Source organism: Molothrus ater, chromosome 5 (genome assembly GCF_012460135.2).
Source record: "Molothrus ater isolate BHLD 08-10-18 breed brown headed cowbird chromosome 5, BPBGC_Mater_1.1, whole genome shotgun sequence".
Classification (NCBI taxonomy): domain Eukaryota; kingdom Metazoa; phylum Chordata; class Aves; order Passeriformes; family Icteridae; genus Molothrus; species Molothrus ater.
Window position 1 is genome coordinate 49,850,139 of NC_050482.2, and position 23,779 is coordinate 49,873,917.

A 23,779-nucleotide genomic window follows, 5' to 3' on the forward strand; every position below is an offset into this window, starting at 1 on the left:
AAGAGAAATGGTGCTGCTTAAAGAAGGAGGATATGAAAAAGACATTCAAAGCGGACACCTGCTTGGCTTCTGGGTATTTAGACTGGGTAACTGGGCTTTTTAGCTGCGAGGATGATTAAACACTGACAGATCATCTCAAGGGCAGCAACGGGAGCTGTTGCCATTGGGGGCTCTATGCTGACAGGCTGTGTCTCCAAAACACATGGTACTGTTCAGCTTGCCTGTGCTTAGGCTGAATGGGGTTCATGTCCCTCAGAGAAAGAACTGCTTTGTCTCATGCAGAAATCATAGCTTGAGACTCACGAGCTTGTGTTAAGTGGGACCTGAGGGGAAAAGTGGTCATGAGAGCTGCTTTTGGCCTGAACTGCTACAAGTGGAGTCTGAGAAACTCCAGACAGAACTGAACTCTCTAAATCAGAGAAACTACATTAGCAAAGCATCTCAAGAAGAGGTAACACAGGAACACTTCCCCCGACAGTGTGCACTATGAACCAGAGAAATCTAAATTAGTGTTCCTTGATCCTCCATTTTGGCCTGGAAGATCAAATGGACACTGGGGGAAATGAAGCAATTAATTCATTAACAGAGTGCATGAAGCCTGCAGAAACTTTTCTTCTAGCAAGTAAAGAAAATGAAAGTTTGAGTATGCAAGACACGCTGAAGGAAAATCTGCCTTTTTGGTTGTTAATGGGAGCGTAACTTAGGAAAGGCATCAGCAGGCAGTTAATACTAACTCTATAAAACCATTTTTACAGTGACTTTTCCAGCCAGGAACCCAATTTAAATGATATCTCATGTCTAATTTTATGCAACAGCATGTGCTGCCGTCAAGAGAAGTTGTCTCCATCATCCTTGCATATCAACCAGACTTCTTCAGCATCACTCCTTAGGTTCAGGTGACACCTTATTGCTATTCAACACTCTTTGCCTCTCTCTTCAGGTCTGGAAGCAACTCACTTTGGGAGGAGAGGTCTAGGAGACCTGCTGTGCCACCAAGTCAAATCCTTTGCCCCACTTTGTTGTATCCCCTAATTCTTCTTTCTCCCAAACTGCTATCAACACCTGGCTATACCAGACATGGAGCCCTTTACAAGTGCCTTTATCTCTTTATGGTCTCTGGGTTTCAGATCTGAACCTACTGGCCAGCCCTGTTTCATTCCCATTCTTGCTGGTCACCCCCACCTTGCTGCTCTAGTGTGCTGGCCACAGTGCCACGCTCAGTGGCCAATGTTAATTCTAATTCTGTGCTTTATAGGCACAGGTCCTTCTGCAAGCTGGCACACAGAGACTCTCCCATTCCTGTCACATTTCCACCACTGGCATTTCCAGCTTTACCCACGCAATCCTTACTGTGGTGCCTCTGGCTTTTCCTGTTGCCGCCGGGTTTGGCATGGCCAGGCTCCTGCCCGTGGCGCCAGCTCTGCACGCTGTTGTAGAGCCCCAGGGTGCGGCGCTTGGCCTTGCGCAGGATGTGGCAGACGTACTGGAAGATCTCCTCATAGCAATCTCCCGGCTCCATGTAGCTGGCGACGGTGCTGGAGGACAGGTACCGGGCCCTCTGCTCCTGCATCAGCTGGTGCTCCCGCTGCTTGGTCTCCGAGAACTGCGTGGCGATGACCACCAGGCACAAGTTGATCATGAAGAAGGAGCCCACCTAACAGCAAAGGAGGAGAAGGGACCAATGTCAGCATGAAAAAGAACACGTGGGAGCAGGACTGTAAGAGGAGAGAGGAGGGGAAAGTGACTGGAGGCAGAGGAGTAGGAATCAGTCTGCACATGGAGAAGAGGTTTCAGAGAAAGCCGGGAGTGCATGAGCTTGGTTTTGATAGCTCACTCAACATAATTTCCATTAAGAATTTAAAGCTATGCATTGAAATTCAGGAAATAGATCCAACTTTCAGCAGGTTTTGGGACCCTTAGCAATCACTTACAAGTTACATACAAACAGTTTGATGAAAACTGGACTATATTTGTGTTAAATAGAAGGTAGGAGACAGATAACCAGTTTGGTTGATTTCTCCTCTACTAATTAATTTACCACTGAAAAAAGCCATTTATAGTCTCCACCTCTTGGAATAAATGTCAGTATTCTCAGATCATTTTATTGACATACTAGTATACTTGGGGCATATTATTGATTTCCGCCATTTGCACCTTAATTCTCCATATAGGCACTTGGAGCTTTCCTGAAATGAGTGAGCTTTTGAAATCCAAAAAGATTTTACAAATAAAAAGTGTCCTTTTTTAGAAGGACACTAAGTAGTCTGGTGAAGCCAGGCTTCCTTGCTTATTTTCTATTCTTCTGATACAAGGCATATCATATTAGCTCTTCTTTAACTTGTCCTCTGGCCTACATAGGTTTCTCATTTCAAACACAAAAACTGTAAAAAACGCACTCCCAAGTTCTTAGAAAGAGCAAACGAAATGCCCAAGTTCTCCCTATTCTCCATACAGAAGCCCAAATGTCTACCAGGCTTTAATTTAAAACTTGAATGCTCCCTTCAAACCTCAGTTTTCCTATTTATAAAATGGAGCAAGCATTTCTTTGTGCTGAGAGTTCTAGAGGCAAAATAAACTCACCCTGTGCTATATATCATGAAATTAGAGATTAATTTCCACCAGGAGGTCTATTTGTAGATAGATAGATAGATAGATAGATGGATGGATGATAAATCCTGGGCTTCAATATGATGAGAATTTCATATATAAATGGGCTAGTAACTACATTCAAAATAATTTTCAAAAGCTATGACACCTTGATTGGTGCCTACTCACTGCAGAGCTGTGTCAATAGGGCATTGATAAAATGCAGAGCCTAAACTCTAAACAAGGACTCTGCATCTGCAGTGCTCTGAAACAGACTCTGTGGGGCAGCCCCTGGCAGGAGGTTAAGCACCAGCTCAAGATTTCTGCTTCTTCTGGACCTGTGAGTATCCCTGCCAAGGGGCACCCTGGCACCAGTTTCTCCCACACAGGACCCATCTCCCCGCACTGTCCCTCCTTTGCAAGCAAACAGCTCTGACAGGGAGCAGGATTCAGTCCTGACCTTGTCTTCACATGTCTCCTCTCCTGTAAACCTTTCCAGCAAAAGGGACAGAGCAGGCAAAGGTACTGATAACCTGACCCCAGTGCTTGAGAATGGAAAAAAAAATTATTTCAGCAAGTACCTCAAAGCTTGTTTTACCTATCCAAGCAGCCTTTCCCTCAGTTCATAGCCCTTACTGCCCCCCTGACCAGCTTGCCCTTCTGAGTGACCCTTTCTTTTGGACACAGTTGCCCTTTGTTCAAAGGGGACGTGTCCCTGCTAGCATCTCAATAACACTTTGAAACACGAAGCTCTTTCCAACCAGATCCAGATTCAACATAAGGACAATAAAGTATCTCACAATAAAGGCCTTTTTTTTCCCTCCCCTCCTCCCCTCAGCACCCTTCAAAGCTGTTCTAATTCTGTTTCCCTTCATCACTGAACCCTTCTCTTCTCTTTCCTTCCCCCATATTTCAGCCTATTTTTCCTTCAGCTTCAGCATGCAGCCTTGAAAATTAAAATAATGCCTTGTTCAGATTCCTTTGCCTTCACCCAACATTCTCCCTAGTCTGTGATGTCTTGCATGTTTTATTTTAACTGATGAGCATATTACTGGGAATCCAGATTCTTCTCAGATGCACTTTGCTCAGCAGCATGATCCTCACCTGGGCTTTCCCTTTTGGTTGCGTTCCTCAGCTGGCACTGAGGCAGGCAGGGCAGGGAGGTGGGCACCAGCTGTGTGAGCATTTCTGGAACACCACCTGTGACACTGCCCCATACTCTGCAACCTCCCACAGCTCCCAAACAACAAGCAATTAGGGCTTGCCACACCTTCTCTCTGGGCCACTAGAGGAAGAGCTGAGGGCTGAGATGCCTCACCAGGACTGCACTGTCAACCTAGGGTTGACTCTGGAGAGGGGTTCAGGTTCACATCCCTGAGCCCTGTCCTCACAGGCACTGTTTGCTGCCATCTCCCACCAGATGAACAAAAAGGGGGCAGTGAGAGGTCTGGATATGGGAACTACTCCCCAGTCCTTATTCTTTTAGCAAGAAACATCAAACTCAAAGCAAATTAGCTTGGCTAATCCTTAAAACCACAGGCAAGTCCATAAACTCTCAGTCTCTGCTGAGCTTGGCACTGCCTCCCAGGTAGGAGAAGGACAGGAAGGGTCCCAAAGGCTCCTAATTAAGTGATTCATCTCAGCTGGCTGAGCAGAGAGACAGAAAGAGTCAGAGATGGAGTCAAAGCATTTGAGAGAAGCAGATGGAGACCCTTGATTCCAAGTCCCAACACAGTGTCCTGTTCAGCCCTGAGACTGAGCTGTGCTTTGATAAAGCAGATCCTGGCCTCATTCAGCCCAAAGTTCAAGCCCCACCTCTGCAATATCTGACAAAATCTGACTAGTGCTGCAGATCCTGACTTGTCAATTACTTTTACTGCCTGTGCCTGGATATCCAGCTTACCTTCTGAGGCCCATTTGTGTAAGCACAGAGCCCTTCAAGGAGCCCCTGAGTGCTGCAATGCAGATGCCAGTGTAAGAGTTCAGAAGAGCTTGCTCCACTCCAGGAGCCATAGCAGTGGCCAAGTAGCTGGAAAGGTGTCAAAGAGATACCTGGACCTCAAGCAGGAAAACCCAAGTGAAACACTGACCCAAAAGCAGGGAGTAGTCCTTCCTTCATATCATATCCATGATCTCTGGTCAAGGGGGAAGCATTTTAAAATCTGCTGAACACATAAAATGCTTTTCCCAGGTTGTTCTACAAGGCCACTCAGAGTACCATGGTCAGTCAGCATCCTTCCCCTCAGAGAAGCACATCTGTGCAGGATTTCTAACTGTGCTGGGAGTGTATCCAGGTGGTGGAGCCTTCTTCCTGCCATATGAGCAGTAGCAAGTAATGCCCCATGTAGGTGTTTGCAGATATCATTGTAGGAAAGAAGTCATGGATGAAAGCACAGCTCTAGAGAGAAGCTGCAGAGATCCAGCCCCAGAAGAGTAAGCCTGAGCCAAAGCTAGAATGTGAGTGGAAAAGCAAAGAGTCAGGGCTTAAAATACAACTGTCAGAACAATCCTGCTTAGAAAGCCAGGCCTTCAAAGCATGGAGAAGGAGGGAAGGATAAAGGCTGAAAGGGCTGTACTTCATGAGACTTAAAGAGGGATCATCATTTCTATATGAAGATTAAGATAGAAAATGCAGCCAAATTATATCAAGTTAGACACGGTGGCATTGGTATGTGCTGCAAAAGATGCATCACACACCAAGGAGGTAGCAGGAAGGCTAAATACTTCCTTGGCCTAACTCCACAAAGGTAAAGAAAATATTCCACCTAGCATATGACTCCTTTGTTCTCAGCAGTCCCCAAAGTAACCTGAGAATCATGTTCTCCTGTGTTTGACAGAAATAAACATATATGGCTTCTGCAAATGAGGAGGGAGTGTCTAGAAATGTCAATGACACTCTGCAGTAACATCTCAGGTGGAGTGTTTAATTGAGGGTTTTCGGTGCCTGCAAATGCAGAGACACAGTTTGAATCACTGTGAATCCACATGACGTGAGCCAGCACTAGAAGGATACTTAGAAACCGAAAATACGCTGACAGAATTTATGTAGTTTGAAATGTGGGGGGAAGGGCAGTTTCTGGAACTGGCCTACAAAAGACTGGGTATGTGTGCCCCAGTGCTTAAACACTTACCCTGCACAGTCCTTCCTGGCTCTGGGAGAGACTGGAGTTGTGGGACAAGGAGTAAAGTCTGTGTCTAATTGCATATTCTACAAATTGGGGTATCCTGACCACGCTGATCAAAGTCAGAATGCAGGCGGGTACTAAATATCTATTGCATTGTGGGGTATATGAACAAAATTAATGGGAAAATATTATTTTCTGAACTCCCAAAAAGCACTAGATGTCCAGTTTGCCCTTGAGAACAGAGCCTGTGGAAACTCCCCTCCATCATCCCATGTGCAATCACATCCCTGCACTGTCTCTTTGGGACTCTCCAGCATCAAAGTAAAAGCAACATTCCTTAAGGTATATTTCACCTCTGCTGTCCAGGTTTATGGCTTCAGCCCACAGGGAGTATGTCATATTACTGTTTTTATCTCCTTATTTTGCCCTTGTGAGAATAGAAGTCTGTAAGGCGGGATTTTTTTTAAGTTGTCTGACCTGAATGGGCCAAGAGATTTTTTTCTTCTGGGCCGCCCTTCATATGTACAGGCTGCAGAATTTCTCACAGAAATGGATTAAAGTCTGCTTTATCTCAAGCCATTGTATGCCAGCTTGAATGTAAACTGGATCCTGTACCAGGTCAGTCTGTTAGTGTTACTGGGTGACTGCTTCTAGAGATCCTATTTCTTGAAGGGCATGGCCCTGTAGCACAAGTGTTGGATAAAGATCAGAGTCCTGGCCAGGTCCATTTATCCAAATGCACATTGGCCTTGGAAATACATATTGAGGTGCTTACTCAGTGACCTGAAACTAAATTGCATCTACCATGTACAGATTTTATATTTCCTATAATTCATCCTATGTCTTTCCATTTCACTCTTGACTTTGGTCCCCAAGGTGAGCAACGTGCAAGAGCCTTCATAAAAAACTCAATCCTTCCTTGTTAGAAACAGGATATTCCCTCCAAGAAAATGCACTTATGCAAGGGAAGCCTGAGGAACAGGGAGGCAATGGCACCATGTTTCTCAGCTCTCATCCCAGGTGCTGATAATGAATATCCTTGCAGAAAACCAACCTTCAGACTTCATTTGTATAAATCCACAGGGCTTATAAACTGCTTATTAAGTTCTCATTGCTGACACACTTCTCTTTCCATCCTATCATCCACAAGGGATCTCATACAGCCAGTTTCTTTCAGACTCCTGACACTTTTGGAGCAGTAGCTCCTTTTCGTTCATGGTGAGGAAGTAATTCAGCATGACAGACCCCGAATATAACAAAATGTGAATCTTAGACTCTGAACCTGATAAACCCAGGTGCTGCCAAAAGCTCCTCATTCAACACAGCTCAAAAATTACTCAAGAGCTTAAACTCAATAGAGACCTAGTAGAAGGGCAGAGAAAGAATTGGCTTTTAAGTCAACTGGTTTGAGGAATTTACTTTGCAAGAAGATCTGCCAGTGAGAACATTATTCTACACCAGGCACGTATAACTTTAAAAATCAATCTTAAGTATATTTTTGAGTGAAGGCTAATAACTTGGCTGACAAGTATATATGTGATCCTGCCTCAGACTCTAAAAAAAAAATCAGACTCTAAAAAAATCAACTAGCTGGATTTTCTGAAATTTCTAGAAGTTTGCTTCCCCAGTATCTATGTTGACCTAAGGCTTGGTTTTTGTCAGCTCTTAGCTTGCATTGCTGACAAACAATTCATCAAACCTTATACTTACGATTATCAACAAGATAAAGTAGATAAAGTTGTAGAAGGAATGGGCATCCATCACATAGTACATGATCTCCACCCACCCTTCCAGTGTGATCACCTGCAAAGACAAACAAGAGAAGCAGGAGGGGTAATCCAGAACTCACTCCTCAGTGTATAACAAGCAGATACTGGCAGGATGGGTGCAACCCAAGAAAGGTGAGAAACAACAATTCATTTCAATGAAGCCAAATTTCCATTCTGGGAAATCAGCATGGTACTGCTTGGTGACACTGGCATACTGTCAAAGCCTGTGAGATCATTCTAGTCCACAGCAGGAATATTTCATTAAAATAGTTCATTTCCCTGGATCGCAGCGGGGGAAAACCCGCAGCAGGTTGCTGTGCCCCTTGGACTGGACACCGCGTACAGCCGGAGGAAAAGAAAAAAAGCATGGATTTCAGCTCCCATCTGCAACACGTGCTGGGAATTACAAAGAAAAAAAAAAATCCTTTACTATAGCTGTCTGGACTGGAGGGGAAACTGGTACAAGTCAGCCTGAAGAGTGGAGCTTATTTTGGCAAGCGCGTTCATGTATGCACTGTCTCCCTTACCAGGGGAGTTACAAGGCCCTTTACTTTGCATCTCTGTCACACTCTGCAGAAACTACCCCTGGAGCCCAGAAGGACTGAGTTTGAAAAACAGAAATATAAGCTTCAGTCTTGTAAGGAGGCTAACTCAGACTTACCTGAAATATCACAATCCAGGCATAGCCGATGTTGTCGAAGTTGATGGCACCCTTGTGCGGGTTGGCGTTGCCTGTGCGGCACACATTGTAGTACTGGTTCCAGTTCACACACATGCCACTGACATTGAACTCTTGCCGGACTGAATTGTAATAATAATAATCATCCTTGTCCAAACAACACTCATGGCCTCGCTCCTTCAGCGGGGGTATTTCGTGACAGCCCATAATTCCATTATCTCCTGACAGCGAGCAGATAAAGGGCATCTCATCATCTTCCTCTGGCTGGTAATAAGGGGGCAGGACAATGTCACCTTGTCTGCAAAAGAAGCCACAGTCAAATTTCCTGTGACAAAGAGTTTCCTATCTATCAGTGATACTGGTGGGGCTGGGAGCCCCCATTCTGACAGAGGGACTGCATTGGGTGGGGGATTTCCAGGTTTATTGACTCAGGAGAAGGGGAGGAATAACAGGGCTCCTGAAAACTAGTAAATTTCTAGGGTGAGCCTCCAGTTTTCAGAGCTTTTCCTGCCATCAGATCACCCCAGGCCAAATTGCACAATTAGCTTGCTTGGAGTTGAAAAAAAGCTGGAATGCAGAGATTTGCAGTCTGATACTCTCCCCTTTAACATCAAAGCTAAATCAGATGCAATGACATTAAGGAAGTTCATCAGGCTTTACTGTAATATGTTCATATATGTAACTGCTGATGGACATGTTTTATAACATTTGGTAGTGAACCTTCTGTACTTCTAAAAAAAATCCAGTTCATGAATAATTAACATTGCACAGATAAGCCTTAAAATTCAGAAATGGAAAGATAAAATTGACTTAACCTTAACTTTGACTCCTCCTTGACAGCTGGCATTACGGGTGCAATGTTTTATGACAAGTTCATGTATTTTTTCCAAATAATGCAAGCACCTTCCAAATGCATGAATAATTAAAATCATTTATGCTTGCCTAGCTGGAGATGAGCTAATATCAGAAACGTGAAAGGTGGAAATAAAAAAAAAAAAGGATTAAGCTCTAGCTGGTGTAGTCCTTGCAGTGCTACAATGCACAACTTTCATGTTGTGCAAATGCAGACTTTTTCACTAAGTGTCATTGGAAGAGGACAGGTGTTGATGAAAAAGAAAAAGACAAGCTCTGATTGTTAACTAAGCAGGACTAAACTACAAAAGTATGTTGTAACTCATCCTCATCATTGGTGCATGGGCACCTTCAGAACTGATTTCCCTAGTAATGGTCAGCCAAATATTTTCTAATATCTGTCATTGTGAAGGCTGTGGCCCCAATTCACTTCTCAGTTACATCAACTCTGCGTGGATGTAATTACACTCATTAAAGAAGTGCTACTCCTGATTTACATAAAGGACAATCATCCTAAACAGTAGTTTTTCCCCAAGGAATAAATAAACACTGCTTTAAGCAGCTCCTACTCTGCAACTCCACTGCTGTTCTGCACATTGTATTTTCACACTTTTTTTTCCAATTTGAGATGCTCTAAAGCTTCAGAACTGTTTAATCAGTTTAAACTGATCTACAGCTCTAGGTTTTCTTTAAGTAGTCTACACTGATAGCACCCTTGGGATTAGCATACGGTTTTAAGAAAACGTTTTAAAGCCTGAGATCTACTAAAGCCACAGAGTCAACAGGAAGAGCTGTGCCCTGAAACTGGGTAATCGGAGAATTTATGGCAGGCAGAAGCTTTTCCACCCCACTGCCTGTGGGAGGAGTAAAGCTGTGCTCTGCAGACTCCCCCCTGAGCCCCCAAACAAGCCTCAGATACCTGTAATTGACCCCTGTGTGGCTTCAGGCTCTCTTTGACAGAAGTGTTCCCATGTTTCCCCACGACTTTTTTGTCCCATTCAAACATTGATTCTTTGCTTTCGTATGCTCTCAGCTGTGGGACATCTCTCTCACCAGCCCTCTATCTCTTCCCCATGGCATTGGCCACATGCAATTCTACTCCTGAAGTTTTGTAGAAATTTCTCAGTGTCCCTCCAAAGGTAATGCACTACTGTTGAAACAGGGACTTCAGCTCCATTTTGGAGGTGTCAAAGATGTTCCTGGATGCATCAGGCAGCACTTTGGCTTTCTCTAAGACTCCCGTGAGTGTTGTTTTCTGTCAAGAAGGAGCAGGTTCAGGATCTTTTGGCAGCATGTTTCAGAGTTTCAGTTTTTTCTGGGTGTAGGAGCACCATCCTGTATTACTAGACATGGCTGGAGGGGGCAGGCATGCTAACCTGTGCCTTGATCAAATCCAAATGAGCCCAGACACTTGCTGTGGAGACAGAAGAAAACCAGCTGTCTTTGCCCACCCTCCCTTTCCACTACAAGGTGTGACCAGCACCCTTGGTGGCACACTAGCATCGCACACTTGGAGTAAGTGATGCACAGAGAGCCTGGCAGAAGACATGAGCAGGCAGAGGGAAAGAGAAACATCCACAGCAGGGAAGGAGGGAGGGAGGGAGGGAGGGAGGGAGGGAGGGAGGGAGGGAGGGAGGGAGGGAGGGAGGAGGGAGGGAGGGAAGGGAGGGAGGGAGGGAGGGAAGGAGGAGGAAGGAAGGAAGGAAGGAAGGAAGGAAGGAAGGAAGGAAGGAAGGAAGGAAGGAAGGAAGGAAGGAAGGAAGGAAGGAAGGAAGGAAGGAAGGAAGGAAGGAAGGAAGGAAGGAAGGAAGGAAGGAAGGAAGGAAGGAAGGAAGGAAGGAAGGAAGGAAGGAAGGAAGGAAGGAAGGAAGGAAGGAAGGAAGGAAGGAAGGAAGGAAGGAAGGAAGGAAGGAAGGAAGGAAGGAAGGAAGGAAGGAAGGAAGGAAGGAAGGAAGGAAGGAAGGAAGGAAGGAAGGAAGGAAGGAAGGAAGGAAGGAAGGAAGGAAGGAAGGAAGGAAGGAAGGAAGGAAGGAAGGAAGGAAGGAAGGAAGGAAGGAAGGAAGGAAGGAAGGAAGGAAGGAAGGAAGGAAGGAAGGGTTGTCTCCCAGTCACTCACACTGTGAAGTTCTCCTCCATGAAGCAGCGGTTGCGGAGCAGCCCAGCCCACAGCTGCACGCCGATGATGCCGAAGATGAAGAAGACAAAGAAGCAGAGAAGAAGGACGTTCCCCAGCATGGGCAAGGTGTCCAGCAGCAGGTTCACAAGGATGCGCATGCCTGTAGGGGGAGAAGAGAACCAGCAGGAGCAAGTGTGGGACACAGGGATAGAGAGAGGGAGAGAGGAAGGGAAGGAGAAGGAAAGAAGTTTACAAGATATGCATAATAAAAGCAAAAAGCCCCATGAAAATAAAAGCATAGTGTCAGAAATTAACCACTGTCCAAACCCAGCCAGATTTATGGTTATTGCCCTTTCTTGTCCTACCCTCTACTGACAGGCAGCCCAGCAGAGCTGCTGTGATGCTGTGATGCCTTAACCTTAGGCCTCCATCTGCAGCAGAGAAGAAAAGAGAATGAGACTTTTGGTGCCATCAGCTATCTGACTGACATACCTCCCTCCCTTTTCCCTGCAGGACAACAGAGTGACAAAGGTCCCAAAGGGGCATGTCAGCTCAACAGCCCCATTACCCAATGGCTCCAACTGAAAGTCATCCTAGTACAGCAACTGAATCCTGCAGCTTGTGAGATCTGCATGGATAGACTAAGGCCAGCCTGCCAGTAGCATGAACCTTTTCAGAACATATAAACTGGCTTAGATAATTGGGGTTTTTTTCAGTGACAGTATCATCAAGAGACAGTCATGAAAACCACAATTTCCCCCCCTGGCTAGTCCTCATGCCCCAGTGGGGCTGGAGCACACAAGTAGCAGGCACAGCCCAAAAAGCTTCCAGCACAGAATCTCTGCCCAGTGCAAATGTTTTTAAAAATTTTTTTTTACTCTCTAATTACCTAATGAATTATTCTTGTGGTTTTATTTTCCCCTTGGCTCTTTAGCGCACAGCCACAAGTAGGGGTAAACATAGTCCATTTCTCCATGGAGCTAATGGCTTTTCCTCTGCTCTCCAGGGATGGTGAAAGCCTAGAAAATCTTCTGAGCATCACAGTACTGCCTTTATCCCTGTGCACACCTCACGAGGTTGTCTCTCCTTGTCTCCATGGAGGTCCCCCCTCAGATACCCAGAGAGTTCCTTCACTGAAGATGTTCCATGTAGGCCAGCAAATAATTAGCTAATTAGGTATTTATAACCAATTCATTGCTTTAGATGGCAGTGGAAGGGGAAAGAGGAGAGGAAGATAGGATTAGGATTCTCTGACAGCCCTTTGAGGCACAAGATAATCTCCCTTGTGTACCCAGCACCAAGTAATTACCACACAATACTATACATTATGCTCCGTGTCTGTTCCCCAGACTGCTTGCCCCACAGAGAGGGGAGGGAAGAGGCACCTGTGATGGAGCAGGCAGGCACGGAATTCACAAACACTGAAGGAAGAGGGAGAAGTGTGCCTGCTGTGGAACAGCAGACTGGTTTAGATTAGTAGAGAATGCTTTGGAGACAGAGCAGGGTGGAAGAGACAGGAGTGGTATTTACAGGTATGTGATGTGTAGGAAGGAGAAGATGCTCATTGGTGCCTCCATGGGATCATGAAGGATAAAGGATGATGTCACTAGCTCTAAGACCAGGCTGTGGAGCAGTAGTTAAGCCCTGCTGCCTGCCTGTCCTGCTGTGTCACCAGCCACCACATAAGGCAGCTTCTAGATGAGTACATCAGGGACACAGCTCCAGCCACACACTGGGGATCACAGCTGTGCCCTGAGTCACTGACAGCTCTCTGAGCTCTCAGCACACCAAGTCCGACAGCACAGCCACTGAGACCTGCTGGGCCCCAGAGAAATACTCTGGACAGCCCTGGGACTTCAAGACCGTGCACCCTCACTGTAGTGCTATGTGCTCCCAGCATTAATGCTGTGTCACAGGAGAAGCTCAGTAGTTCCCATAAATTGTCCTGGTCAGTACATTAGGGAGAGCCAAGTGACATGGTACCAGTAATGCTGCAAGAGGGGGTGGTGTTTTTCAGATCAGTTGACGCTAGCTCTATTTCAGAGCTGGGTAATGGAAGAGATGAGGCTGCCCTTACGTTGAAATGCAGAACAGACAAAACAGACATTCACACCAGAATTTTACAGACAGCATCCTTGTTGGGTCAGAATTTACAAAAATTTATTTTGTCTATGTTCCAAGAGAAAGCAAATGACGTTCAAAACTTGTCTTTTTCTTGGAAGCATCCTGCCTGCCCATACGTTCTCCATCCTGACTCTCAGAGGGATTATTGATGGTACAAGATTATGCTCTCCACAGCTCCAAGATCACAGCTATTGCCCCCATGTTAGGCACTATGGGGTACGTGGGGCCATGACCCAAGAACTGGCAGGTGGCCCCTGTGGCATCTTTTCCACATCACAAAGAATTTCAGCATTAACAGGTTCTAAGTCCAAATGAAACCAGTTTGGGGGTTTGTTTTTTTTTTTAATTTCACAGTTTGACAGATTAATCTTTCTCTTGCCATTGATGTTGACTATGGATATGAGACTGGCTCTTCAAAAGCAGTAATGCTGAATCTACACCCATCTAAACATTCAAACATCAGTTGCAATTGCAGGAGAAAGAGGGAGAAAGGCTGAATGGCCTAAGGCCAACAGGTGATGATTTACCAGAGAAGCTGGTGGCCACAATAATGAGGTCTCTAAAGCAACTGCCCAACAGTGGAAATGGGAAGTGCAGCTTTGGGAGTATTCTGTTTTGGGGAATTGGGATGCCTTCCTTTTCCAAAGGGCCATTGCTGGACAAGCTGCCATCCACTGCAACACCTGTGCATCTTGAATGACAAATTCTGAAAGGTGCTGGAAAGCCCCTTCACCAAAATCCTGCTGCTGCCTTCTTCCCACCTTCTGCTGCCTCCACCTGCTGTTCAGCCACTTTTCTCTTGCTCTGCCTACAACTCCTCTCTGCCTCTGTGCTGCTCCTCAGCTTCTGCGCACACCTTTCCTGGCCTCCCTCCCCACTGCTGCCTTTCCCCACATCCCCATTTCTCCTTTACCATTGGCAGAGCAGAAGCTGTGCTGGCTCACAGTAAGGAGGGGATATGAAAGGCACAGTGACCTTTTCTGAAGCAACCTTTGTAAAAAGGGGAACGCTGCTCAAGAAGAGAAAGGAAGAGAGGCTGGGCAGTCTGGAGGAAAAGTGAGGAGGGAGAGCATTGATGAAACAACATTCAGCAACCAAACAGCCTTCCAGGGCATCAAATATGAAAAGGTTTTGCTCTTCAAGGGAAATAAAAGCTAGAAATATTAAATATTCATAAGCACCAGGTGTGGGCTCGGAAAGATCTTCTCTCCACTCACTCTGACCGGGGGGAGGAAATGAAATGGCCTTGTCTGTGGGCATCCAAGGAGGGAAACAATGCTCACATAATGGTTTCCTGCTGCTCACCCATGGCCTTGAGCAAGGGGTAGAGAAGGGTGCTTGATGGTACCTCGAAGGCAGGGCTGCTTCTGGTAAGATATCCCGCAGGAGCAAAGCCACAGGTGTGTTCACCACTCAAACACAGCAGGAGATGGGGGAAAGTATGTACAGGGATAAGAAATGGTGGGAAGGCAAGAGAAGTGACCATCAGAAGGATGGTCACTTCTGAGCAGCCCTTCTTCACAGGGCTGAGCAAAGCCTCTGAACTCCCCCCGTGGTTCAGAAGTAAATCGTCTGTCTCAGCCTGGTGGCACCCAGAGGCCCTTCCTGACAAATTCAGCAGACACCACAATGACCCCAGCTCCCTCCCGACACTCGCCATCAACCCTGATTAGCCTGGCTATCGCAGCTAAGCGGACTCGTCTGCCGCGCCCGCCCCGGGGCACCGCGGCAGGGCAGGGCCGGGTCGGCCTGGGCTGGGCCGGGCCGGGCGAGCCCGCCACCGCCAGTGACAGCAGCCCTGTCACTTCGCCCTGTCCCCCCTGCCTCCTCCCGAGCGCCAGGAGAGCTGGGCTGATTCACTCCCTGGCACTAACCCCCCTGTGACACGAACGGGGACCGGCTGAGGAGGGGTGAGAAACCCTGTTCTTTCTCACCTCTGAGGCTTTCAGTCCGCCCCAGCTACGGCATGAGGGACAGAGCCAACACATGTGAAGTCAAAAGGAGATTTGAGGCCATCATTCCCTCGCCTGGGGTAAAGCAGTGGAGGAGAACATAATTCTCAGCTCCCATCTCATCTGCATCGTGGACCAAGCTACCACTTGTCGTTTCAACTGGAACAAAACCAAATCTCCTTCCCATCAGCACTTGTGACTGTAGCTGGCAGGACATTTTGCAGAATGCAGAAACTGAAGTGTCATTATGTCCCTCAGCCAGGCTGCTTGTCCAAGCGTGCCTTCTTTCCTTCCTCCCCTGCCCCAGGACACATGGCAGTCCATCCAGCTAGCATGGGGTTGGCAGCATTCTCCTGTGCGTGCTCCTTTATGGAAATTTTCAGAACCGAGGAACCATTCCAGCAGATAGATTGTGCAGCAAGTACACACAGAGAGACGTGCACCTTCTTCTTTTCTTTTAATTTTGCAGCCAACCCCTGTAGTTAAAACAATCTCAGTTTGTGTGCACAGTGCAAGCTCGTGCTCCAACTTGTGGCCATCCTCACTGATGTCCTGCTGACCTGAGGCTTAGCTGTCATTTCACACATTGCACTCAGCTCCAGCTTGGGCCAAACACTGCCAAGAGACACCAATCAGCTGTGGGTCCAACAGCAGACACACTGCCAAGCTGACCTATACTATAACCCACAGCTTTTCTTGCCATGCAGATCTTTTCTCTTTGATGCATTCCTTCTAACTGAGGCCTGTTCTGCAAACAACACATGCAAGCTAAAGGAGTTCAGCTGGAAGAGCCAGTGTGCAGCTCCAGATGCTTTGTCCTCAAGCTGCAAAGCCAGCCTCACTCACATTGCAAACCATCACTGCCTGTTTTGCACCAAGGCAAGAGAGAGAGCATGTCCAGATGGATGGCCAGACCCAAATTAAATCAGCTCTGGGGAAAGACTGGTCCAGTTGACAGACAGTATGAGGTACTGAGAGATCTTAAGCCAGTTCTGCTGCTAAGGAAAAACTGCCCCAGACACACTGGGCTCATTCAGAGAAAAGAAAAGTCTTCCCACCAATCTCTTTGTCAGGTTCTGGGTGCATTTGCAGGGTACATTTAGAGCTGGGGGTTTAACACTTGCAGATGGTCAGCATGATCCATAGCTCAGGAGCACTGCTCAGTTCCTCACCAAATCCCCACTCTTGCCTTACTGACAAGCAAAGCCTTTTAGCATCCCTGACTGGCTCAGGCATCTCATCCTACACAGCCTGTTGATGACATAACCTCAAATTATCTTTGTCACTCCCCAGTGTAACCACAGAAGAGATCAAAACATGACATTTGTAGCACTTATAAAGCTCAGCCAGTATGGAGAGCTGTTGTTCATTTTCTCAGTAGCACGGGCATACCAATCCTCATCTTCATACAATGACTTCCCTTAGAATACTCAAGTTTAAACACTAAGTGCCCCTAGTCCTTACCTTCAAGGTACTTCTCAGCTTAAGCCTGAGGTAGCCGAAAGAGAGACAAACTCCAGAAAAAACCTTTTTGGCCAGAGCTTCACCCTGCTGGAACAAAGCTTTCCAGACAAGGTTTAGAGTACAGTCATATAAGAGGAAAAAAATCTCTTTAAGCTTGCTCCAAGGCCCTAGAAACAATTCCCTTGGGATCCAGGGACTAACACAGACCTCACCTCTTTTCAGTCAGAGAGCAAGACACAGACCAGGTCAGGTCATGAAAAAGTAAAGAACAGAAGAAAAATGCATCACTTAAAACACTTCCCAACAGACATTCAGCTAAAACAACCACCAAAAAGAGAGCCAATGAAACCAGAGATAAGCTCTTTTCCTTGGAGGAGTAGAGGAGCAAATAAACACACAGGCACTGCAGCGCCCCAGAGCTCAGCAGGCTGCCAAAGGGGGCTCAGCTGGTGCTGCCAGGTGATGTGAAGAAGCAAGCTCAGAAGTGAAGCCTCCTAATTGCAGACCTGACCCCACAGCTGCAGTGGCTTCAAGAAAGAGAGCAGAGCAAAATCCAGAGCATTTACCTTGACACCTAAATACTGACATTTCTGAAGAGAGAGTGGCCACAGTCCAAGCTTTTCTGTCATCCAAAAAGGAGACACTAAGCTCTGCAGCAGGCTGCACCTCATGATGGATGCTGTAAGCCCAGATAAGGTTGACAGATAACAACCAAAAACTCCTCCTCCACAAGCAGTCACATTCCGGACATGCCACCTCAGCATGGTTGGTAGCCACATAATCTGTGACAGGAGCAGAAATGCATGCAGGCAAAGGTCCCAGTCAGTAGCCCCCTTCTTCTCTGTCCTGCCATTATCCCCCTGCAAGCTTTGGACTGTTAAGCAACCTTGTCTTGGAAAGTGATGACAGGTGTCAGATTATTTCTTAGAGAGGTGTCTCTCTGGGGGATTACTGTCATTCTGTTCTTTTTTGTAATACTGAACATCTAATAAGCAACACCTACTACCACCTGCTACAGCAGTTCATTCAGTGATCATCTCATTTTTTCCCCATTTATCACTGCAGTGATGACTGCATTCACTTTCAGTGAAGAGTCTATTAAAAACATACAGTGCCAGCTTTTCTTTCAGAATTGCAGGAGCCACCTAACACCAGGGACAAAAGTCAACTCCAGTGCTGTGGCTGCAAGCCACTTGCCTCCATCCTATAAATATCCTTAAGCTCTTTACACATCTCTAGTGCTAAGTGAGACAGAATAATGCAAAATATTATGTAAAACAGTATTAATGCAACTTCTGGGTAAGATTTAACAGGGCTAATTTCCTCTTGCTGTCACTAGCATGAATCACGTTTCTTTCTACTGCAGGCAATGACATGACGTTACGTGAAATGAGTGTGAACAGGAGAATCGGTCCCAAAATACACAAAGATAGAGAAATTTAAGGTTATGGTTGTAAATTGCCTTGCCCACACACACAAAGTTTAATTTGCATTAGTGTAATATGACAGTATCATTCACCCCATAATACACTGTCATTATTGCTCACATTTCCATGGTATCCATTGCTTGATAGGTCCCATGGGACAGATTTTGCAAAACAGCTCAGCTCCTATTTAGGCAGCAAAATACATGGCTGGGCTTTCGTGATTGCTGTGTACACTGGAGGCTGAGCTTGTTTGAACAGGCAGCAGAATTATCACAATGGGAGCTGTGAGGTACTAAGCATTTTTTAAAATTCTGGCTCTGCATGTTCCCCTACAGGAGAAGGGAGAAATAAAGATTCCATCAAAGGTTTCTATGACTGGTTTCTGTAATGTTTTGGCTTGGTTTTTTCCAGGCTTGCTTTACTAACACAAATTCTGAAGAGTTGTTACAGACTTTTGTGATTTTTATCATCAGTCTTTAGCTACATGGCAGAAACCTTCAGGTGGGAAATCTTGCTATGACTTGAAAACCTCAGATTACAGCCAAAAAAAAAAAAAAGGAGAGAAGTTTTTATTTCCCACTAGTATGGGTGGAAAAAAAAAAGATATGAACTCAGAGGTATAAAGGTCTGAAAGCCACAGGAAAAATAAATAATTATAATCTGTGATTGTTTTTCCTTTTTCAAATCTCATGGCTTTAAAGTCATCTGAAAAACCTACAAGCCCACAATTAGTGACTTTGGAATACTTGCTAATAATCCAGAAATGAAGTGGACTGGTTCAGAGAAGGAAATATTACTTTCTCCCATGATCTGTGACCACAAAAAATAGAAAATAATCAATGTATCATACAAAACAAAGCATTTCCAGGTCTCTGTTTCCTGCATTTCAGTGTTTCCCAGCTCCTTGCCATGATGCCACATTAACAAAGGAATATAATTTTCATTATGTTTTGGGGTTTTTCTCCAAAATTTACTTTGATTGCCCAGTTAAACACCTGGCAATACACTGCACACTTGTAATCTACATGAAAAACAGCACGGAGATCAGACAAGAAGTAAATATAACTGGAGCCTGTCTTCAGTGACTGAAGACTTAAAATTAAGTACAGGAAAAAATTGTTTACAGTGAGTTGTGAGGCACTGGAACATCCAGAGAAATTGTGGATGCCTCATCCTTGGAAGTGTTCACGGCCAGGCTGAATGGGGCTCTGAGGAGCCTGCTCTAGTGGAAGGTGTCCCTGATCTTTAAGGTCCCTTCCAACCCAAACCATTCCAGGCTTCTATGAGGGCTTCCTCCAGCATTGCAAAAGTGGGTTTGGTTACAGACCAGTTGGTTTGTTAAAAAGCTTCAGAGATGCATTGATTTGCAAACCCATCCAGCATATTTGTGAGTCTTTATACTGTCCTTGACTTTGTATCAGTTTTGATTTCCTCCCTGCCTCTTTGCATTATCCTACACACAGAGGTGCATCAGGCCTTCATGTGCTGTGCCTGGCAAACCCTACCACTTGCCTCCTGTGCATTTCTCTTTCCAGCTCCCCCTCCTTTTTCTCATCTCTCTTGATCTTCATTCTGCTCTGCTCCCCTTTACATGGTTTCCCTTTATCCTGAGTGTGTCCATCTAATTTAGGGCTTGACTTGATGAAGACACTTGATAAAGAGCTGCACATACAGGACAGTGCAGCTCAGAGTACAATTCCATCTCTGATATGTCCCCCACAGGAAGCTGGCAGCTTCACCTTTAAATACATTTCAGTCACACAGCCTGATCAGGGAATGAACAGGGCTTTGTGACCTCTTAACGTTTTCATATGGGTGCTGCCAGAGAACATCACTCCTGTGCCCTTACTAACCTGCTCAGGCTGTATGTGGATAAATCTGTATGTATACACATTAGCACGTGGTTGAGAGTGTGGTTTGTTTGTCACTGAGGTGTGATAATACGTATTTACAGAGCACCTCATACAACGAACTGTGAGTTGGGTACGTTAAAATACTTGGAAAAATCAACAGTATCTGAGTTTCAGCTATTGCTTCACAAATAAAGCTGAGAGGGGGGGATATTACTTCCAAAAGAGTCATTTGGAAGAGTACATTTTTGAAAGGGAATCAGTTTTGGAAGAGAAGAAGCAAGTCCTCTTGCAAAAACACTGAAGCATCTGAAGCAAAGACCCCATGGGGGGCACTTAGAAGAGGAATTTCATCATCCGTTTGCATTTCCAACTGCTAGGGCAGGACTGTGCCTGTCAAATGTGCTTGGTTTTTGTCTGATCTAGCTGTAAATGAGACTGTTTTACAGCCTCATATATCTCAGTCAGAAGCTCATTTCACACACGCTCATCAGTGAAATTAGTTCTTCAAAAACACATTTAGAGAAGTAAATGTCATCACTTTTCCCCCATGCCAAGTGTGGGGTTCGTAGCCAGCTTACTCTGTTTTAGGCACTGTTACAGTGCCAAGCACAGGTACTTCGGTGTGGAATACAGATTTAAAGCAGGCATATGCAGGTTAAACATCTGCTTTTCCCATTTCAGCACTCAGATGGTTCAGATTATATTTATTTTGGGGCTTTGGTCTAGTGAGATGAGTGCAGAGCTGGGAGTTAGGAGATGTCAGTTGTACTCCCGAATCTGCTGGCGACACTTACTGGGTCCCACTAACCTGGTGTGAAACATAAGAAAGACTAAAAATAACAAGCCATGGTTTATATCTTTGAGATCCATAGAGGAGAAGGAGAAAACTCCAGTCTATTTGGACCCATGGAGTTACTATAATTACAATCATTAAAAAAGAAAAATGGAACTAGATCAAGAGTTTTTATACACAGCACTTGTACTAGGAAAAAACCTGCTATTTGATTGAAATAAAAACACTGCAGTAGTCATTAAAACATTTAGCAAAAAGAAAAGGAGGACAAGAAGAGAGGAAAGCATTCTTATACTAGAATGGCATGATTAAGGATTTCTGATTTTTAGACTTTTTTGTCAGGACCCAGTGTAAGAAAAAACATTAAATTAAACAAACCTTCTAAAATTAGGCAGCATACAGCTGTACTAAAAAGGATGGGAAAAGATTAATTTTGTTCTGACGGAAAAAAACCACATTTAGAAAAAGCAGAACTTCCCACAAATCTGAAATTTTATTTCCTGCACACCAAATAATAAGCATATAATGTTATTTTTCTAATACCTACTACTCCATATAAATATTAGTGCACTTACAGACAGAGTATTAGCACATATGTGTACTTTCTACTCTGTAAAGTTGCTTTGCAACAGATTCTTTCACTTGCATACAGTGCACCCAGCTGAAGAAATCTACTTCCAAATGATGAATCAGCTACTAAATTGTAAGTGGAAACTGGAAGACATCACACATAATGCAGGGGTTCTTCTTTGCATAAGGCCAATGTGACAAGAAAGAGTAAAGTGAAGAAACATTTCCTTCTTAAATGTCAAAAAAACTTAATAAAAGAAGAGCAAGAAATTCAAATTATCAGAAATTATCACAGATTCACTGCTGGAAAGCAGGCAAAAATAAAACAAAACCAGCCTCTCTCCCCAAACCTTGTGCCTTGCCTTGAGAAGAAGCAACAAATAAAGAGCCAGCACAAAGAGCAATATTTCACCCAGCAACCTGTAACACAATCACAAGAGGATAACAATAAATGGATGTGGAATTTCACCCCAAGACAGGACACAGACATGGCCAGAGCAGAAGGCAGCTACCTCTGACAGAGACCTGGAGGGTATTTTTTTACTCTTTACACTGATTCAGTGACTTGCAGAGCTTGTCACACCAACTCATTGCCATGGAATTGAATCCCATGGCAATAGGACCAGACCAATCTCTGACTTTTCATTTCCTGCATTTTCAAACATGACCCCAAAAGCCAGAGTTCCTGGGGTTGTAGTCAGGAATGCAAGAATGAGAGGGAATGTTAATGAAGGTCTGGTACAAGACCAGGGTGCTTCATGTTTTCTCTAGCACGCTCCACAGATGGCAGGAGAATGGAGGAATGATCAGGCAGGGCAGAACCCCAGACTGCTTCAGACAGGAAACCTGAAATGGTCAGTAGCACATCCTGCTGAGAACTGCAAGAAATGCAGTCAATTGCTGATAACTGGTAGCTAAAGATCAGCTCTAACCCCAAAGGAGGTTTGAAATCCAGAAGTGTCTCCATGAGAGTTCTCACAGAATAGTTTGGTGTGGAAGGGACATTGAAGATCGTCTACTTCCAACCTCCCTGCCATGGACAAGAGCACCTTCCACCAGTCCAGTCCCCCAAAGCCCCATTCTAACTGACCTTGAACACTTCCAAGGATGGGAAAATCCCATTGGAAAATCCCATTTTGCTTTCTTTACTTGCACAGTGCCACTCCCTGTGGCAGCGAGTTTTACAGCCTAACTACAACTGGGTAGAAACTGGCATTCTCAATGGACATTTATCACCTTTTGGTTACACTGGTTGTCCCTTTCTTCTTCTGTCATGATTCAGAGAGGCTTTACATCCTTACATGCATCCTTTGTACCATAGATAATGAGTAAATAGAATTTGACAGCTCTTTGTGGGATATTGTTTCAAAGCCTCAGGAGTGTCACTGTGAGGAAGGGCTTTCAGTAGTTTCATGTTGCAGATAAGCACACATAAGCAGAATTTAGACACATCCAATTTGGGAATTTGGGCATTTAAGCTTCAGTCTTGCCCACCTGCTAAGAATATAAAATAAGTTTATTTAACTTTTTACTCTGCCATGTTGCTACTGTTTCCTTAGAAATTCCTTCTGAATTCCCTCTCTTCTAATTTTCTGTTATTGCCTTTTTTTTTTCTTCAGGTAGTATAAAATTTTTCTCAAACTTCTTCAGAAATTTCTCACATAAGTATGTGGACTTTTCAAATGCTGGCAGATCAGTAGAGTTCTTTGGGCACTAAATAATTTACCTGACAGATCACTTGAGCAGTCTTCCATTAGTGTTCTAATTAGTCAGGTTCCTAATCATTTTGTCAATTCTCCTGATAATAAAGTGCCATTATTCAGTCCACACAGCCAGACTCCCCTGTGGAAATCAGTTCCTACCTGGGTGTCCATGTGGGAGCCTTTGAAATGCCCAAGATGAGCACTGGGGCCCCCCAGCCCATCATAGCCTTTTGAACTTGGCTGAATATCTGCCTTGGGGATCAACCACCCCCCAGTCCTTGCCTCTCCCAGACATCTCACACTCACAGCCATGACCTCAATCTCCCTCTCCCTCCTGCTGTCCTATTTCCCACTTTGGTAGCACCTGCAACACCTCCCACTTGATAACATCAGTACATCTCACTAATAGACTTTCTTCTTGCTTCAGATTAGTAATGAAGAACTTTAAAAAGACATTTAAAAAGATTTGTGGCCAAAGGTCCCATTAATTATGTTTGTTGTAGCCCACTAGACACCTTCTTCTAATGCAGCTCATTCCCATTTATCACAAACCTTTGTTTACAACCTCTTTGCTAGTTTTCAGCCCTCAAGTCAATGCCTCCTCTCCCAGGGAATCCAGTTTCTTTCTTTTTTTTTTTGTTTTAATTAATGGCAGGATGTCTTTCTTCCAAAACACTCTCTGCATATTACCACAGATTTATGTAGCAAGAAAAATACATAAAGGTTTTACCACAGAGTGGAAATTAAAACAACATCAATTTCATAC

General features: G+C 44.9%; 1 protein-coding gene across 5 annotated transcripts in view; it reads right to left on the reverse strand.

Moving 5' to 3' along the window:
* The window catches only part of CACNA1I (calcium voltage-gated channel subunit alpha1 I), a 177,887-nt gene that overhangs the window by 54,509 nt on the left and 99,599 nt on the right, over window positions 1-23,779 (reverse strand). For all 5 annotated transcript variants that reach the window (XM_036400209.2, XM_036400208.2, XM_036400212.2 and 2 more), the window contains 4 exons: window positions 11,128-11,287; window positions 8,142-8,457; window positions 7,422-7,514; window positions 1,351-1,654 (listed from right to left, as the gene is read on the reverse strand). In XM_036400209.2, the coding sequence (XP_036256102.1) occupies window positions 1,351-1,654; window positions 7,422-7,514; window positions 8,142-8,457; window positions 11,128-11,287 (873 nt within the window). The remainder of the gene's footprint in view (window positions 1-1,350; window positions 1,655-7,421; window positions 7,515-8,141; window positions 8,458-11,127; window positions 11,288-23,779) is intronic.